General features: G+C 50.0%; 1 protein-coding gene across 4 annotated transcripts in view; it reads left to right on the plus strand.

Moving 5' to 3' along the window:
* The first annotated feature begins 763 nt into the window (after positions 1 to 763).
* The window catches only part of P4ha2 (prolyl 4-hydroxylase subunit alpha 2), a 30657-nt gene continuing 11832 nt past the window's right edge, over positions 764 to 19588 (plus strand). For 2 of the 4 annotated variants that reach the window (XM_040748648.1, XM_040748646.1), the window contains exons 1-8: positions 1048 to 1072; positions 1345 to 1467; positions 9766 to 9865; positions 10514 to 10610; positions 10990 to 11141; positions 13795 to 13932; positions 17485 to 17724; positions 19305 to 19498. In XM_040748648.1, the coding sequence (XP_040604582.1) occupies positions 9784 to 9865; positions 10514 to 10610; positions 10990 to 11141; positions 13795 to 13932; positions 17485 to 17724; positions 19305 to 19498 (903 nt within the window). In that variant the 5' untranslated portion in view covers positions 1048 to 1072; positions 1345 to 1467; positions 9766 to 9783. Of the gene's footprint in view, positions 848 to 954; positions 1073 to 1344; positions 1468 to 9765; positions 9866 to 10513; positions 10611 to 10989; positions 11142 to 13794; positions 13933 to 17484; positions 17725 to 19304; positions 19499 to 19588 lie in introns of those variants that run through there. The other 2 variants (XM_040748647.1, XM_040748649.1) reach the window with 2 other exon arrangements.

Genomic DNA, 19588 nt, shown 5'->3' on the forward strand with positions numbered 1-19588 from the left:
CGCCTGGCCCGTGCCGTTATAGGGAATCCACACCCGGCTCCAGGCGCAGTCCCGCAGGCTGGGCATCTCGGTTCTGGGCTCTGCTCCCTGATGAGATTCTCAGACTGCTTCCCCTCATTCATGAAGAGGCAAGCTCAGAGGGCAGGCGTGGGAACCTGCTTGGCCGCCAGGGCATCCTTCAGTTCAGACTGAGGTCGGCTGCTTTCATTTCTTCTTGGCTGTCTGTCTCTCAGACCCGGCTGGCTGGCTGGCTGAGGTGTTTCAATCTCTTTGGCCCGTGTGATAAGTCATAGGTTGGTACCAGGATGCTCCAGGCTGTGGCAACTCCTTCTCCTCACAGCTCCAGAAGAGTTCTAGCCGGGCCAGCCTGAGTCCCTCAGAGAAGCAGTTAGTTAGGCTTTCGTGATGGGTCTCCTGCACGGAGTGCACCTCAGACCCGTCTTCTTCCTCAGGCCTGTCCCCCTCCCTTCTGGGGCACTCAGTTCCAGTCCTCAGCGACGCCAGCCTCCTGCAAACTGCCAGTTGTGATGGATGTGGGGGTGGTAGGACCACAGAGGACGTGGCCAGGAGTGAGGGCCCCGGGTTGGCTGGGATGGGGATGGCTCTCCTCGTGCGGGTTCCACGCGGCGCAGGGAGGCGGGCACCGCTACGTGCAGCGCGTGGCTGGCGGCTGGGGCCTTCCCGGAGGCTCCAGTGGCTCGGAGCCAGGCCAAGGCGGGCCCGCGGGACGGGAGGTGGGGACGTGGCGGAGGCTCAAGCGGGAGGAGCCTCTGACGGGGGAGGAGCCGAGCGCGCCGGGGCGACGCCGCGGGAGGTTCTGGAAACGCCGGCTGCTGCGCGTGTCCAGGTGAGTGCGGGTCTTGCGGGGTCGCCTGCGATGCTGGGCTCGGGCCCGGATGGCCGGGAGGTGTGACCGGCCCCGCGCGGAGCCAGGAGCTGAATCCGTGGTCACGCAGTCTCGCGCCCCGCGCCCCGCGCCCGGAGCCCTGATTCTGCTCCCGCCTCGGTTCCTGTCCCGCCCGCGTCCCTGCTCAGGGTCAGGGCTGTGAGGTCGGCGGCGCCCTTCCTGCCGGTGCGTCTCGGCCGGGCCGGACACTTGGCTGGCTTGTGGGGTCAGGCTCCCGGGAAGGGACGGCCTGACCCTAGGGTCGCCTCCGATCTAAGGCGGAGGCGCCCGCTTGGCCCCGGAGGGGGCGCTGCTTGGTGAGGGAGACCTACTCCTCTGGCTCCCAAGCCTGTCAGGGATTAGCTTGGAGCCTGCTATTTATATGGACTGTTTTATCAGAAAGCCTCCTCCTATCTGTCAGACATCCCTGTCGAACCTCTGATGTTTTCCCTCCGTAGTTTCAGAGACCCGTGGTGATTGCGGACTGATCCAACAGACAGCTTTCTGTGTGGCTGGAGACTGCAAGGGCAGAGGCAGGCAGAGGGGAGACTCGGAAAGTTCAGGTCCAGAGCAGCAGCAAGGTGAGTACTGGCGTGGTAGGGAGCTCGGGCTGTGTGGACTTGGTAGATGTCTGGATGCCTCGGGACAGGCGCGAGAGCGCCTGTGAACTGGAGTGGCCACTTAGGAACCTGGGCTGAGGAAGCACTCCAAGTGACCACAGACTTGGGCCAGGATCATCTTTGTGGTTCTCTAGTGGAAGCAAGGTGATGGGGGAAGGGCCGATTTAGGGAGTAGTTGTCCAAGGGCCCCTCCCACCAAGGAGTGAGAAACCTGTCTGCAGAGGAGTCACTGAACCGATGCAGTATGGGCCAGGGGACTTCTGTCCCAGGCTGTTCCTGGGAAGTACAGTGTTCTGTCATCTGTGTTCTAATGTGACATTTATCGTGCTGTCGGAGAGCATTGAGTTGCTCCCAAGAAGGCCCCCACACCCCGCAGAATCACACTTTGAGGCGTGTGCTCCTTGATGCAGGCCACCTGGTTGCTGACATCTTAGCCTTCCCATTGGAAGGGCTTCCTGGTCCTAAGAACAGGATCTGGGCGCACCACGTTGTAGCTTGTGACACCCTCAAATGTCCTGCCTAGACTTTGTCTAGCTCGGAATGTATAGAGTGCTTTTGCAAGCTGTTGCATGTTCTGAGTTTATATCACACCTGAGGCAACCCGTGGTTGAAATCTCTGCTAACCTGTCCAGGATTTCCTGACTTGTACCTCAGCTGCCTCTGAAGTGTCCTGGGTGTAGTCTCTCACTACGGTTTCGTGCCTTAAAGCCCAGCCTCTCGACTCCTCCATGCACAGGATGTTTGACCTTTGGATTCTTTTCTTCTGGGGCCTTCTTTTTCTCACACAGCCAAGCTTGTCCACTGTGCAGTCCAGCCAGTGAAGCCACGTCGTAAGGATGGAGTGAGTTGGCGCTATCTGGAAGATTCTGTCATACTGACCCTCCTTAGTACTTTGAGAGCTCATCAGGCAGATATGGTGACTAGCCAATGGAAGGATTGTGTGCGGCCTTTGCTGTTCCTTGTACCTTGTCCCAGGCTCTGCAGCGAGGCGATGTAGAGAGTGGCTGATTTATCTATAGATTGGACTGCCCACAATGGATTACGGGTTACTCCTTGAATAGTGTGTGCTTGGTATCTGGCTAGAATGTGCCTGGGGAGAGGAGGTGGGGGAGACATTCTTCTTGCCCATAGGCAGTCCCTAATCTCTCTGAGATTGCTGTTTAGCACTGGCTGTGGCCCAGGGAGGAGCCCTGCGTGTGGGTGCTCTTCAGAGGGAGACTGAGTACATGCAGCTCTGGGGAGTGAGTGGAGAGAGGCAGTTGAGGGTTTCCTCTTCTGAGAAAGCTTCCTTTTTTGAGTGCACCCTCCCACATCCTTGGGAGGGTTTGAGGCTGGACAAAAGGCCTTGGCTGACTTATGGCCACGCTGGCTGATAGTGTGCAGAGGGCTGAGAGGTGTGTCCCTGGCTTCTGGGATCTGTCAAGAGCTTAATTTTATGCAGATGGGGATTGGCAGTGAACGCTGGAATGAAGAGTTCAACGTTGAAAACGCCATGTGAGTCGAGTCATTTAGACCTGTGAAGTGCCTGGGGCTGGGACACCAGCCTATCCCAGAGCAGAGAGGACTGCTGAGTCCTCTGGGTTTTGTGCTGGGGGCACAGAATGAGGCATAGATAGAGTTTTTCTGAGAGGGTCTGAGCTGGACTTCTTAAAGAAGAGGGGTTTCTGTTCAACTGGTGCCACTGCAGGGCAGAGGAGTGTTTGGGTAATGATTTCCCTGACTCTGATAGCATCTGTGGGAGCCTGGTCCAGGCCAGCCTCTGCTCCAGACTTCTTGGAAGAGCTTGCTAGAGATTGCCTGCTCTGTACCTGGCACTCCTGGGAGCCAGGGTGTGGTGGAGATCCCAAGGCTTGTCCTTGTAGGAGCCTGGAATGAACAGGTCAGGAGCACAGACGTCTAGAAGATTTTGGAGGACTGGTTCTGTTCCCTGCCTTTTGCCAGGGAATTTTCCTTGGTGCACTTTAGGGCCTGTGATCGGACAATTCCAGGGTCACCTTCGAGTGTTGTGTACTCCAGTCTCTTCCAGAACTGAGTATGTCATCTTTTTGTCATCCTGGGATGCAGACATCACTCACCGTATGCCATTTCCTTGTTTCTTGCATCTTCACTGCCTCCTCACTCCAAGAGCAGCTGCCCACTTCTGGTCCCCTTGTATCCCCATGATTATCTTGGTGCCGATGATTGGTCAAAATCAGCCCAATGGTTGGCAGCTTGCTGACACCTGTCATCTAATTCAGTTCACATATGGTCCTATCAAGTGTAAGTCTTAGTATGATCTCCATTGTACAAATGAGGAATTTGAGGATCAGGAAGTCTGGAACTTGTCCAAGGTCACAAAACCAGGACATGACAGTTGGAGCTAGAATTTAACTCTGGGTCTTTCCTACCCGATCCTTGGTTGTCAGACCTGAGCTGACTGATAATGTGTGATGTGTCCAGTAGAAATGACTACCCACTTGACTTCTGGGAACTGTGTAGTTTTTGTTTTGTCCATGTGATCTCCTTTTCCTGTAGGGCTCCAATTAGAGATGTCATGGGCTTTATTTGTCAATCTTTTAGATCTCCATGAGAAAGTCTTCAATATGAGTAGAATATGATTTCCCAATTTCATGAAGGCACATGTGCTATGAAGTGGCGTGTGTATTCAGTGTCTAGCAGAAGGGGGTTTAGTTGGGGAGCTTAGCTTGCTGACACATGTCAGATATATGAAGAGGCCTCCACACCGATCTTTCTCATGTCTTATACGCTAGTCAGTACCTTCTTATTTCTGAATTTACTTTCTTTAGCTTTCATCATCCATGATCAACCACAGTCTAAAATATTTGTTGGAAAACAATAGAAATAAACAAGTGTGAGCCCTCCTAAATTCTGTGATGGAATCTGTCACTCTGTGCTGGCCTTCTCGGGGTACCATTCCTTTGTTTAGTGTATCCATGCTGTATACACGACCCTTTGTTAGACTCCCCATCCCTTGTACCCATTTGCTTATCAGATTGACTGTATGGTATTAACACCGATTGCACTCAAGTAACCTATTAAATAGTGGGTTCCAGCATGCAAGAGAAGCAACACTTGACGATTTCATTTCAGTAACTAGTTATAATTATTCTGTTTTGTTCTGTTGATAATCTCTCATTGTGTATAATTTATGGGTTAAACTTTATCATAGGTAGGCACTCACAGAGAAACCAGCATATACAGGGTTCAATACTATCTGTGGTTTTAGGCATGCACTGGGGCTCTTGGAATGTATCCTCTGTGGACAAGGCAGGAGTATTGTATCTGAAGCAGAGATGATTATCTGGCTTACAAGGTTTTTGTGAGAATTAGATGGTAGAAATGAAAGATCTCTGGAAACATAAACCATGGTTATCTTAGACTAGGTTCCCAGAAAACAGAGCCCGAGGCAGAACTTAAGTGCTTAATGCCTATTGAAAAGGGTATTGCAGGGCAGCCAGGGCGAGGGGAAAGGAGGGAAGAATGGGAAATGTGGAGGTTGTTAGGAAGCTGGTCCCTCTTTATGGAGATATTCTGGCTCTTTAGCCATTTAAGGCCTACTTCTTGTGCTAGCTCCGTGGGGGCGCCATGCCTACAGACGGATTCTAACAGAAGTATTTGAAGGAAGTACCTGCTGACTCCCTCTTGTATTTTATCCTTCATCAGCCAGAGTTGCCTCATGGGAAGTTAACTTTCCCTCACTCCTCAGTGTGGTCCTTCTGTAGCCACTTGAGACACTAGTCTGGAAGTAGTGGGAGGAACTAGAGAATCTGGTTTGGCTCAGCAGTGTCTTCTATGTGACTAAGGCAGAGGAGATGGTTCAGAGGTGCAGGGTTTTGTTTTGTTTTTTGTGCATGCACAAGTTAAGTTGAACTGGACCACTAGACCATTTGCAGAGGCCCTGATGGGAACCCAGCTCAGTGTTGGCATGTGAACCTCGGCAGCCTCTCTGCTGCCGCACTGGCTTGTTACCAAAGCAGGAGGTGGTTGGTGGCTTTGATGGCTCCCAGCACTCATGCCCTGAACAGAGATGATGTAAGGACAGATAGACTTTACCTTAAACATGCTTCTTGTCAGGTCCACTGAGCTTCCGTTTCCGCTGATGACAGCAGTGGAGCTGCAGATATAAGGCCAGAGAGTTCTGTTTTATTTGCTTGCCTTTCTTCCTTCCTTCCTTTCTCCCTCCCTCCCCCTCCCTCCTTCCCTCTCTCCCTTCCTTCCTTCTTTCTTTTCTGGTGGGTGGGTTTCAAGTCAAAGTTTCTCTGTGGCTTTGGGGGCTGTCCTGGAAATAGCTCTTGTAGACCAGGCTGGCTTTGAACTCACAGAGATCCACCTGCCTCTGCCTCCAGACTGCTGGGATTAACGGTGTGTGTCATCACCATCCGACTTTTATTTGCTTTCTTAAATGGACACTGAGAGATGGGACTCGAGAGGACTCTTGGGAGAGGGGAGAACATTGGCTTCACTGAGCAGAGATCTGGCTTCCACAAGGCTTTTGGTGAAGTCAATATTTTTTACGTGAAGTCGTTGAAGATTTGAGGTCTGGGGTGGTGCAGCAGCACTGGAGAGAGTAGCAGGGCCAGATCACAGATGTACAAGGGCCCTTTGGGCTAAGGTATTTGGACTGTATTTTTTTTTTTTTTTGGTTTTTCGAGACAGGGTTTCTCTGTGGCTTTGGAGGCTGTCCTGGAACTAGCTCTTGTAGACCAGGCTGGCCTCGAACTCACAGAAATCTGCCTGCCTCTGCCTCCCAAGTGCTGGGATTAAAGGCGTGCGCCACCAACGCCCGGCTTGGACTGTATCTTTCTGGCAGTAGGAGCCACAGGGAGGGCTTCAGCAAGCCTTGCTGGCTATTTGGTAGGACAGAGCTGGAGAGAAGCCTGTCCAGAGGCGGAGAGGTCAGAGCAGGTGGGGCTTGCAGGGATGAAGGGTGTGCTAGAGGTAGATCAGGGTGATGGCTGAGGCACGATGTCTGGTAATGAGACTTGGGTGAACTTCTGAGTCTGCACCGACTTCCATGTGCTTCGGTGGTGGGACCTCTCGGAATCTGTGCACAACTCCTCCTTTGTTGAGTACCTGGGTCCCCTCAGCTCTGCCAGCCTAGAGTTAGCCATTGTGTGGCAGGCTGGGCCATGGCGGGAAAGGGAGTTGAGCCCTGTTCAGGGGAGGTTATCCCTTCACTGATGGCAAACAGCATTTTGCCTAGTGCCAGGCAAGATCTATTTGCAAACTCATGTTCTGTCTCTAGGCTGTTAAATGCTTTGTTAAAACTCAAGTTGTAGCATTTGGGCTGCAGCTGAGAGCTTGGCAGAGGGTCCTCCCCAATGAGGTAAGGGGAGAAGCTGAGGACGCTGCTGGTTTGCAGCTGGAAACATCTTTTCATGGCTACTTGGCCAGGTTATAAATGTACTTTCCAAAGAGCAGGCTCACTGCAGGACCTCTGGTTGTATGTCTTGGAATCACCATGCTGAGAAACGGTGCCAGTCGCCTGGTGGGTGAATTACTATCGCTGGAACGTTGGCAGGTTTTGCAAGACCTCCCCACAGGGGTTCAGACACCAGGACTGCCAAGGCCCCTTTGGGGTTCAGCTGAGGAGGGCCTACTTTGTTTCCTTTACATATTAAGCACATTACAAAAATATGTACCTTATTAATTCTAGTAAAATTTCTTGTAGAAAGATCAAGATAATAAACATAAAAAGAAAAATAAAATTACTTCACCAAGATATAGTTAGGGTATGATTCTTTTTTATATGCATATATACATCATTGTTTTTCCTTTCAAAAATGGAACATACAGTATAAATTATTGCGGGCTGGCCTTTGCCAGTCTGCTTTGATAATTCCATGTTGGTGTCCATAGAGTGTTTATTGTTACATAGTCTACATTTATCTGCTGTACGAAGTGTAAACTCTTTAGTTGTAGTTTTTTTGTCTGAACAAATCTGTGATGAATACTTCATTGAGTGCTTGCTACAGGACAGACATTGTTCTAAACTCTGAGGTACATCTCCTAAAACTCAACAGTATTCTTATTTGGTGCTATGTTTTCATAAAAAGGAATTTGACCATGACTGCCTCCTGTATTGTTCTTCATGGATCTCTGAGGGCTCCTGGGAAGGCTTTTGGCAGCACTGGCCCTAGGCAGACACATGTATTCCTACTTTCTCTGTCCGGGGTGAGTGCTGGGTGTAGCTATAAGCCAGGGGTTGGCATTCCACATTGCAGAGTGCAGTTGATTTTGGATAAGTGCCTTCTCCCCACCTGCCCTTAGTCGAGTGACCTTCTATACAAAGCCTTTTGAGTTCAGGGATCCCGGGGTCAGAAGAAATGAGCAGATGCCCCTGCATAGAATGGTAGTATTGCTGGGGCAGCCTGAGAGCTGCTTGCCTTGGGGGCATCTAGTTCTCTGGGCTAGCAGGGTTTTCACACCTGTTTTCCCAGCCAGAAAAGGACTTTGAAGGCTCTTGGTAAGTCACTTTCTAAAGCCTATGTGTGACTCTCTGAGGCTGTTTCTCCAGGCTGGGATCTGTGGATGGGCTCATCTAAGCCAGGCAGCACATTCCAGAGAAATGACGGCTGGCATTCATGTCATAAAGAGACCTGACTGTTTTCTCCCAATTGCTGTGAGGGATGAGCCGTGGGTGGTATTTGAAAGGAATGAAGAGGCTTCCCTTTCCTGAGTGTGCTGCCTGATTTCTGACTAGGCATACACTGGAACTGACCACCAGCTGGGAGATGCACAGAGCCCTCATGTCATCCAGATCTGGTCTGGTCTCCTGCCTGGGCCCCTCTCTTATCACCCCCACATGGAAGGGCAGTTGACTGGCCGCCACATCAGAGATCCTCCTGACTCTGAGATTTTCTTACATAGTTTTGGGTATTTGTATTTCATTTATTTTCTTTACTTCCTTTTAGTACATTTCCATCTGAGCCATTTCAGACACTTGGCTGAGTTGGAACAAGAAGAGGAGGGATCGGTAGAACAAGGGTTCAGCGGGTTGCTGGCTTTTCAGCACGTTCTGGGCTACGCGGTTAGATGGGGAGACATGTCTGAAGCCTCCACAGTGTACTTAGGCTACCTGCCAGTGAAGCTTGCTCCAGGTTGCTGCTGCATCCCTCAGAACTGTATCTATTTCTAGCCGATGAGAAGGCAGTGCCTGGCCTCTTACCCATGTCAGCAGCCCAGCCCCAATGTTTTGACTGTGTGTGACTGATCCACCTTTGTATCCTGAGCGTCTAGCTTGGTGCCTGGAATCTCTGGATTGTAAGTAAATATTTGTGAATGAGTAGAGAGTGGCCAGGGAAGGTGTCTGTCTAGATCCCTGCTGTGGGAAGAGCCGTGCCTGTTCAGAAGTGCCACTCTGTGCCAGGTGCGGACTGGTGGAGGTCAGTTTTCCTCCCCTTCTGCTGAACATCTTCTATGTACTCAACTTGACTTGGTCTCCTGGGCCATATTGTTTCAGTTCTCTTTGTCATTGTCTGTCTTGTACTGTCACTTTCTCATTAACAGGATCCAGGCCCTTGAATTCTTCACCTCTATTGATATGTGGCAACAGGATTCTTGTCTGTCTGGGCAACCCTCAGTTAAGGTACAAGGGAGGTCCCTGCCTGAGGCCCTTTTCACATTTGGATGGCATGGCCTCCATCACTGGCTTGGGGAGAGCTGACCTTGCAGAGTTGCTTCTCCCCCTATGATATCCTCATGATCTTGATGTCCTGGGAACCAGTTGTCTGAATTGGACCCTCCTAGATGTGACTCTTGACACTAACCTGTCATATGTATCAGAAAGTAAGGCAGACAGGCAGGCAGGAAGCCGGGCGTACATACTTGTAATCTTAACAATTGGAAGGCTGAGGCAGGAAGGTTGTGAGTTCTAGGCCATCTTGGTATCCATAGTGAGACCTTGTCTTTAAAAAGGAAAACAAAATAAAACAAAACTCAGGCAGGGAGGAGCTAGAATTGAGCATGTATCCCTGGTTCCACGCTGTGTCCCCTCCCCTGGGTAATCTTGAGTACCTTATTTAGTGACATATTTGAGGGTGTGTATAGGTATGTGCACAGCATGTATGGGTGTGTCTTCTCACATAAATTGTCCCCACCCCAGGACAGGGTCTTTCTATGTAGCCCAGGTGGCCCTGAACTTTGTCCCTCCTAACCCAGTCTCTTGAGTGCTGAGCTTACAGGCATGTCTCACCCTGTCCAACAGAAGGCCCTCTTCCTGCTGTGTCCATCTGATGACTGTTCCTGGTTGCCTTGCAGATACTGCCCTTTCCAATCATGAAGCTCCAGGTATCGGTGTTGCTGGTGTCCTGGTTTGGTGTCCTGAGCTGGGTGCAGGCTGAGTTCTTCACCTCTATTGGTATGTGGCAACAGAACTCTAGTTTACCTAAGCAGCCTTCGGCTAAGTGCAAAGGGGGTGTCACCGCCTGAGGCTCAGTTAGAGTTCAGTGACTGGTTTCAAACAGTCCAGGGAGAAGGGAACTTACAAAGGTTCTCCTCCCCTGTGCTGCCACGAGACCCCGAGGAGCCTATGTCTTGGGAGGCAGCTTTCTGAACCGGGCCCTCCTCTCTGGAAGTGCAGACTGCAAGTAGTTTTCAGGTCTCTTTTGGTCCTGGGCAAGAGGGTGGTCTAAACAGTGGGCATTCTCTGTTCCAAGGACCAGATTCTCTCCTTTTCAACGGAAAGTTCAGAGCTGATTTCCATTTGATGAGCCCTTACGATGTCCACCCCCTATGACGGGGTCAGCCAGGTGACAATGGGAGAATGAGAGTTAGAACTTGTCCCTCTGCAGTCCCTAGTGGCTCACGATTTGTCCAGGCATCCTCTTAACACCTCTCTTCTCAAGCTGGGGGTCGTGGTCTTGTGAGTGACTAGGTACCTGTACCAGTCCCCGTGATTCCCAGTGTACTGACATGCACTTGGCTGGAGGTGTTCACTTCTGTTTAGGTATTCGGGGCCAGACCATTGCTCTTTCATTTCTCACTGGTTCTTGCTTCTCTCCTGCAGGGCACATGACTGACCTGATTTACGCAGAGAAGGACCTCGTTCAGTCTCTGAAGGAGTACATCCTTGTGGAGGAAGCCAAGCTCTCCAAGATTAAAAGGTGCCCAGTGTCCTAAGACCTCATACTAAGTCATCCCTATTGCTCCCCTTCCCCAGCCTGTCCAAGTATCTGTAAGACGAAGTTATTGAGAGGTGACCTGGGGGAGCTAACCTGCAGTTAACTTGTGCTGGTTCCCCAGAGTTGCTGAGTATATGCATTAGGAAGCTACTATCTTTCCCTTTCTACTTAACACATTTTAATTTACATTGGAGTTCCCAGCTCTTACCTAGATTAAGGGCTAGAAGTATCTAGGAGGTTACTATATTCATGTTTTATTATCTCTTGATGAAAGAGCTCTGCACCTCACCAGGAAAATTACCAGCTTGTGTGGGTGGGTGTGGTAGCCTTTTCTGAGCCCCCGCCCCCTTTGTTTCTGCAGCTGGGCCAGCAAGATGGAAGCTCTGACCAGCAAGTCGTCGGCTGATCCTGAGGGCTACCTGGCTCATCCTGTGAATGCCTATAAGCTGGTGAAGCGGTTGAACACAGACTGGCCTGCACTGGGCGACCTTGTCCTGCAGGACTCGGCTGCAGGTGAGGGGCAGTGAGCTGGGATCAGCTGTGTCTATGTGCCTGTCTGCTTCTGCTGGGAGCTGTCCTTGTTGTAATAACCACTTCCTGTTCTTTTGTAATGTTTCCTGGCAATGACATTTTCTAATTATACTTCATTAATACATTTTTTATAGCAAACTTCAGAAACACAAAATGCATCACATAAAAACCGTGATCTTTAATCCAGTTGCTCTAATCCCAGCACTTGGGAGGCAAGGACAGGCAGATCTATGTGAGTTCAAGGTCAGCCCGATTTACAGAGTGAGTTCTAGGACCAAAGAAACCCTGTCTCGAGAAACAAACAAACAAACAAACAAAAAAGAGCACTGGTTGCTCTTGCAGAAGAACCAAGTTTGGTCCCCAACATCTACATGGTTGCTCACAACCATCTGATTTGCAGTCCCAGGTAATCTGACACCCTCTTCTGACCTCTGCAGGCACCAGGTTTGCACACATACATACACAGCATACATGCAGATACATACATGCATACAAAGACATGCATGTAGACAAAGGACTTTTTCATACACATAAAATAAACTTTAAAAAATATTTAAGAAACCTTGTAATCTTGGGCTGGTGAGATGGCTCAGGGGGTAAAGACCTTACCATGCAAATGTGAGGACTGAAGTTTGGATCCCCAGAAGCTGTGGAAAGCCAGGCAAGAGTGCATGATATCATCTCAGGGCAAGCTAAACTAACTGATCAGTGAGCTCTGGGATCAATTGAGAGATCTTGCGACAGTAAGCTATTAGAGGGTGATTGAAGAAGGCACACGGCCTCCACACATAGCCACATGCATACATGTACACCTACCCGCATGAGATCATGCATACGTACACATTTACAAACACCACACATACATACACAGCAAAAAGAATCAATCTGCTTATGTGTGAGTCAAGCCGGCTGAGTGTTGGGGCTGAGGCAAGCTGGGGAATTCTTTCCTATGTGTGTATTTTACAACAAAGCATGTTTGTGTGGGTTCAACATAAATGTGTGCTCAGCCCTGGGTTCCCCAGCTTCTGTAGATGCCACTAAGTGTGCCTTGCCATGATTGTAATGGCTGGATAGTCATCTGCTACAGTGATACTCTGTAAGCCAGGCCATGTCACTGTGCCTGGGCTGCTTCCAAATTTTCAGCCCTCTTTTACATGCATTTTGGTGCCTGCCTCTGATTATTTTTCTAAGTTAAATTCCTAGAAATGGTATTTACAGGGCAGAGCACGGATTTCTTAAAGGCTCTTTCTGGGGTAATGCCTTCTGTGTGAGAACACATTCCTGGTATCTAGAGGAGAGGATCTTGGTAATGGAGGGGTGGGCTGGAGGTGGGCCACGGGATCCCCAGCCTTGGGCTGGGCCTCTTTGAGCTGGGAGTGCTGATTAACTTCAGACTGGCCGTCTCTCTGGCTGAGCATGGTTACAGCCACGTGACCAGCTGGGGTTGGGCTTGGCTGGGGGCTGGGTAATCTCAGGGGAGGGTTTGGTGAGCTCAACACTGCTGGAGCTGTGCCTGTGAGCTCACTGCCTCCAGAAGCCACTGCCTTTCCCAGAGGCGCCCCCCCCTCCCTTCCTGGGCTGGGCCTGCTGCTAGAACAGCTCAGAACAGGCTGTTCCTCCTGCTTGCTGGAGAGGTAGGCGAGGAAGTCTGTGCAGATTCTGATGGTCTGCTGTCTGATCTTGCCTCCCCCCACCATCAATATCTGGAAGCTATGATTACATGGCAGGTGATGGGACAGGCCCAGAGAGCAATCATTTATGTTGATGCTGGATGTTGGATACTTGCCCCTGAAATAAGGGAGGGCCCTGACAGTCCAGTGTGGCTATTTCTAGGGGGCTTACCTTCTTTTTCGTGGGTGCTAACATCTTCAGAGTTCCTGGCCATATAGCTGTAAAGAAGGTAATGTAGCAACTTTTTTTTTTTTTTTTTTTTTTGGGTTTTTACGAGACAGGGTTTCACTGTATTGTTTCGGAGGCTATCGGTCCAGCCCGGCCTCGAACTCACAGAGATCCTCCTGCCTCTGCCTCCCGAGTGCTGGGATTAAAGGCGTGCACCACCACCGCCCGGCCTGTAGCAACTTTTTGAGCCCTGCACCCTGCCTTGCTGTGATAAGAGGAGGTGGCAGCGGGTGCAACTACTCTTGGACAGGGGCCAGGGATGGAGTGTGTTGAAGTTCCCTTCCCAGTCCTCAGTTAGTTCTTAGGCAGAGTCAAAGGCCTGAATCATTAGCATGGTAAGGCCTGGAGTCCTAGAATATCAGGAGTTGGGACTAGGCCTTGAGGCCCTGGAAAAGTCACCTGGGGTCACTTCAGTGGTCAAATCTGTCTGTGCTCTTGGCTATGGTCTTGGTACCACAAGTTCACCCTACTAGACTAAGAAAGAGGTTCTGTCATGGAGCCCAGGGAGGACTTCCTGAGGCAGGAGAATGCTTTGTTGTTGGTGTTACTGCTATTATTTTGGTGCTGACTCCCGAATGTATGGTAGGCAGGTGTTCCATCACTGAGCCTACAGCCTTTGGGGGAAGGGACAAGGAAATCCCATTAGCCAGAGACCATCTAGTGACTGACTCTGGTTCCCAGTAGAATTCTGCCCCCTGGATCAAGAGTGACCTCTCTTCTCACTGTCATTTGGAAGGTTTTGTCGCCAACCTCTCTGTGCAGCGGCAGTTCTTCCCCACTGACGAAGACGAGTCTGGAGCCGCCAGGGCGCTGATGAGACTTCAGGACACCTACAAACTGGACCCAGACACAATTTCCAGAGGGGAACTTCCAGGTAATTCACCTTCGGTTACTGACGTCTCTTCAGTGTCTGGACAGCTCAGAATGGCTTAGGTGCACCTCACTCTTGGTGTTGGCGGTGATCCTTTGGGGTTCCCATTGGATGTCCATCTCCCATGCGTCAACCCCACCTCAATGTCTTGATTCAGATATTAGCCAAGACCTCTTCTCTAGTGTGGTAGAGAGTTGGGGCTGTTGCTCAGGAATCTCCCTTAGCATCCCACTCCCCTAAACTCGCCCATCTGCTGGCAGACCTGCTTCCATCCACAAGCCTCTCTCACTGTTCTCTGTCCAAGGCTGGTCTGTAGCCTACTGCTTCTGTCCTGCGTCTCCCTAGTTAGTCTCTGCCCCTTTTCATTCTGTCCTTACCTCTCTGGGCTCTCTCTTTGAGTTCATATATAGTCCTACTTGTCCCCCCATTTTTTGTTCATGTCCCCTTTCCTTACTCTCCCCCTTCCCCTCCCTCTCCCTCTTCCCCCAATGACTCAGATGAAGGCTTCAAGCTCTGTAGCTCATCTCTCATACTTCTCCTCTAGATCCAATGCTCCTTTGAGTCCATTTCTTCTTTCCTGCCGAGCTGCTGGGTAGTGATTCATTTTTTCTGCGTCCCTCTCCAGTTCTCACATACTCCTGAACCCACAGTGCCTTTGTCCCTCTGGTCTATGATCCTGTTCTTCAAAGTCACCAGGAGCACAAGGCCAGTAAAGCCAGTGGGCAGATTACAGTAGGTCTGGCACAGATTGTTTCTTTCTGTCTGATGTCCTGGATTCCAGAATGCTGATCTCTGCTTTTTCTGTTTTCACGTGTCTGGACATTTATTCCTCTGTTTTTATTTTTTGTTTTTTTTTTAAATTAGCTTTTTCCCTGCTTACTCCCTAGTTCTAGTGATTATAAGACTTACTGGGTTTAGGGAGTTATTTGAGATCAATAAGCCCAAGTATTAAGTTTTGTATTATAAGATTATAATATAAAGCTCATTTAAATACCGCCTCACTTTTTGGGAGCCTTGGGGAGATGCAGCAGAGAGACCCAGGTGATGTAGAAACTGTCCTCCTTTTTAGATGTCCTGTGACTGGCTACCCAAGGCCCAGGGTCTTGGTGTCAAGGATTCTGCTGAGCTGACAGGGGGAGGAGGGTTCTCTTTATTCCTGTCTCGGTCAGGTGTTGAACCAGACCCAGCCATGAGACCAGACTGAGAAGGTAATTCTGGGAAGCTTCTCGCCTTGTGAGGCATGGTTGATGGGAGAAGGGAGCTATGTACTGACAGTGTCCTTCCGCAGTGTCCTGAATGGGGCCAGAGGGCAAAGAGAGTTGCTCTCCAGACTTCACCCACTGTTCACTCTGAGCCCCTTCTGCAGGTGAACCCCACTGTTTTCATCACTTGATCTACTGTCCTATATGGATGACATGCAGATCTGTGTTCCTTGTCAGGACATGCCTCCTGGGCCTCCAGTCAGGATAGGCCAGTACCTGTAGACACCTCTACTTGGACATTCCACAGATTGCACAAACTTCGTTTGTGCCAAATTGAAATCCCAATCTGGTTTTGAACTGTTTGCCCCGTCTTTACCTTTAGCAAAAAGCACCTCTGCCCACTGGCAGCCTAAGCCATAATCTTAAAGTATGTGGATTCTGTCTCTCTAATGACCTCTGACTTCTTTTCATATCTCCAGCTCGCGTAGGACAGTTTTCTGTGTGCTCCTCAGCACACATTTATCCGTTTGAGTTCAATGCTTAGCTTTCAGAAGTGACCCCAAAGTCTCCCCATAGGTGGTCTTTGAGGTCCCACTGCCTCTATGGGACATTGTGCCCACCTGCCTATTGTTCCTAGCATTTCCAGCTCTCAGCTTTAGTACCCTTACCCGTTGTGGGCTCTTCCCTTTCTGATAGTCCTGTAACCCTCAGCCCAGCTGTCCTGCTCATGGAGCAGACACTTGAGTTTCCTTCTAAGGAGGATGCTGAGTTCTGGAAATCATTCTTCACATTCTTGGCATTCACAAGACATGTTGATTGTAGCTACTGGTCTTTAACTTCCTGAGGCAATATCTTCATATATCGTCACACTGGATTTTTGGCACCAGTCCTTTAAAACTGATGCTGGTATTTCTGTTAATGTAGATTTGGGTAGATATTATATCTGTTTAGTCTGAGACCGGATAACTTATCCAGAGTCACACAACTGGTAGGCAGGCAGCAAGTTCCACACAGACCTGGCTCAGTCCATGTCTGGAGCACAGCTTGCTTCTCTGTGTTACACAGCCTTTTGTGATAGGTTCCTGAGTCCAGAGAGTCAGGGGAGATCCATGGAGACTTGTGGAGAAAGGGAAGGTCTCATAAGCCCCCTAACACTTGACCTGCATGTGACTCCATCTTGTGTTTACTCTCCTGACATTTTATCCCATGTTGTCAGACTCTGGGACACCAGGAGACCAACCCTGGTCTCTGCCACAGCTGCCATCCTGCAGCAGGGGTCCTCCTGGGAAGAGGCCCATTGTGGACCTTAGGCGAAGAGAGTGACGCTCTAGCATCCAAGCCATCAAAGCCTGATAGCTGTTAACAGGGAGACTGTGCCTGCAGGGAGGTCCTAGTCCTCTTTCTGTGGGATCTGCCTTCTCATCATTTGCGGAGGGACACATAGTCTTTGCCCTCCCGAGCCTGTCTTAATCTCCACATCTCCCTAAAGCTGCTGCTGTTCCTCAGGTTGAAACCATCTTCATGGTCACTTTCCACAGCAGATGTCCCATTAGGCATGAGGCCTGCTGAGCTAATGCTCCAACATCCCTGCTGAATTACAGCCTTGGTTCTTTGTCCCTGTTGGTAGCTGTCACCTGTTCCATTATCTGTCTCTTCTTCCTCTTATTCCCTTCATGTCACTCCATCTGTGTTCCCTTGAGGTCCAACCTCGAACCTTCTCTGTCTTTTCCTTTTTCTGACTCTTCCTACATGTGACTGCTCTCGCCCATGGCTTTCACGTCACCTGAATCCTGTTCTTAAATTCATCCAAGTTTTTTGCTCTTCAGACTTCCATGGCAAGCTGTCCTCAACACATCTTCTCTCTTCTGGCCCACAGGACCTATACCCACTGGCCTCAGGGCTGTGTGTTGGTGGGATTCCTGGTCTCCCTGTCACAAAACCCCTTCCCACTTGAGAGGAGTCTGAGCTTAGAGATCGACTATGAACTCTAACCTAAGCGAAACCAACCTGTTTATGCTCTCTGTATTGATGGTATTTCATGGTGTGTGGCATGAAGTCTGGGTGGGATTTTGCTTGGATAATGCCCCTCTTTCAGTGGCCCAGGCTTTCTCCAAAGTGATCATCTCCCTTCTTTTTTTTTTTTTTTTTTTCAAGACAGGGTTTCTCTGTATTGTTTTAGAGGCTGTCCAGGAACTTTCTCTGTAGACCAGGCTGGTCTGGAACTCCCAGAGATCCGCCTGCCTCTGCCTCCCCAGTGCTGGGATTAAAGGCGTGCGCTACCAACGCCCGGCAAGCATCTGCCTTCTTAACCCAGAGGCATTTCAGAACCTTCCGGTTGCTTTTCCTGTTACAGGGACAAAGTACCAGGCCATGCTGAGTGCGGATGACTGCTTTGGGATGGGCCGCTCAGCCTACAATGAAGGAGATTATTATCACACCGTGCTGTGGATGGAGCAGGTGCTGAAACAGCTCGATGCTGGGGAGGAGGCCACCATAACAAAATCCCTGGTGCTGGACTATCTGAGCTATGCTGTCTTTCAACTGGGTGACCTGCACCGTGCTGTGGAGCTCACCCGCCGCCTGCTCGCTCTTGGTAAGAAGGTTCGGGGCTGGAGCTAGCAAGGGAACTTGACTTTTCTGGCCACGCTGCTTGGTCATCTCTTGGAACTAAATCAGCTTGATTGTCACCTGGCCAGTGATAAGTGTCTTAGGGATTTCAACTGCCCTTCCAACTACAGATTAGCTCCTAACCTACAGTCTTGATGTTAGGTCGTGTCCCAGCTGCTGATGGGTATTCAAAGGCTGTGGCATCTTGGGTGTATGCGTGTGTGTTGTATATGTGTGTATTGCTCATGCATGTGCATAGGCATGTGTGTGCAAGTGGATGTGCACATGTGAGCACACTGTGGCACTTTTAAAAGCAAGGACCTAATGTTGTGGTACTTGTACCATTATGCAGGGTGGACCCTTCACTGTGTAAAATATAGACTGAGAAGCAAGCTGTACTTCTGGATTGCTGCAGTGACAGTAATTCTGGCAATCAGTGGCCTGAGGTCTAAAGTAGTACTTAGCATGCCATTTGTCCTCTGTATGTCCTGTGACATGGGACAGAACAAGGCCCGAAGCACTGCATCTTTAAAGCCTGTTCATTGTAGCTTTTACTACTACATGGGCACATCATCTGGAGTGTCACAGAGCAGTGAAAACTTGACTTTGCCACTGCTTTCCAGGCCCTGAATGCGAGGCCAGCTAGCATTTGAGCATTCCACAAGACCGATGTGGGCAGAGGGTTTTGTAGAATCTGTCATGTGAGTTAGTAAGAGCCGTGGACAGGGAGTCAGGCTACTCTGACTCTTGTCTGTTGTTTCATCTTAAGTCACTGGGCATCTTTGAGCCTCAGTTTTGTTATCTGGGGAGTGATATAGAAATCCTGCCGTGGATGTTGCTTCAGGTACTGTGTTGTCCACCAGAGCCGTGACTCTTCTATTTTTAAATAAAAGTTTATTACATTTATGTATGTATGTATTTATGTGTTTTGTTGTGTGTGAGTGTATGTGCAAGTGCCACAATGTACAAATGGTCAGGGGCCAACACTAGGAACACAATGTACATATTGTCAGGGGCCAACACTAGGGACTCACTTCTCTCCTTTTACACCATGTGGGCCCTGGGAATTGAACTCAGGTTGTCAGGCTTGGGCAGTAAGCACCTTTACCTGCTGAGCTATCTGGCCTGCTTTGTAGCCCTTAGTTATTTATTTATTTTATTTTTTACCAGTATCTCAGCTTGTCCCCCATCTGTAGCCAGGGTGTGATGTGGTCACCAGACCTGACTGCACTCTGGGGAATGACTTTAAACAGCTACAGCCATTCACAAGGAGGAGGCAGAACTCCAAGAGACCTGGAGGTCCTACAAGTTCTGCGTTCTGTCTGGCCCCCTAGTCACTAGCTGAATGTGCTCTGCTTTAATGACATGTCTCCCTCATCACTGGACAAGATGAAAGAGCCTCTGTTGGCTTTTCAGCTCTGGCGGACGCACCCTGGTTAGGTGCTGCAGCCAGCAGAGCGTGGCATACCAACAGGCTGCTGGAAGAGGAACGGCTCACAGAACAGTTTCTGTGAATGACCTAACAGATGCTTGTGGTTTCCTTGTCCTCACTTTCCGCTTTTCCAGACCCAAGCCATGAACGAGCTGGCGGGAATCTGCGGTACTTTGAGCGGCTGTTAGAGGAAGAAAGAGAAAAAGCATTGTTCAATCAGACAGAAGCTGGACTAGCGACCCAGGAAAACGTGTACGAGAGGCCCGTGGACTACCTCCCCGAGAGGGATGTGTATGAGAGCCTGTGCCGTGGGGAGGGCGTCAAACTGGTGAGACTGGGGAGGGAGGAGATGGCCGGGCTGGGGATCTGAGTGCTGGCTCTGGGTGGGCAGCATGGGAAGTTCCACTATTCACATTTT

The sequence above is a fragment of the Mesocricetus auratus genome, unplaced genomic scaffold, assembly GCF_017639785.1.
Source record: "Mesocricetus auratus isolate SY011 unplaced genomic scaffold, BCM_Maur_2.0 Super-Scaffold_100007, whole genome shotgun sequence".
NCBI classification, from domain to species: domain Eukaryota; kingdom Metazoa; phylum Chordata; class Mammalia; order Rodentia; family Cricetidae; genus Mesocricetus; species Mesocricetus auratus.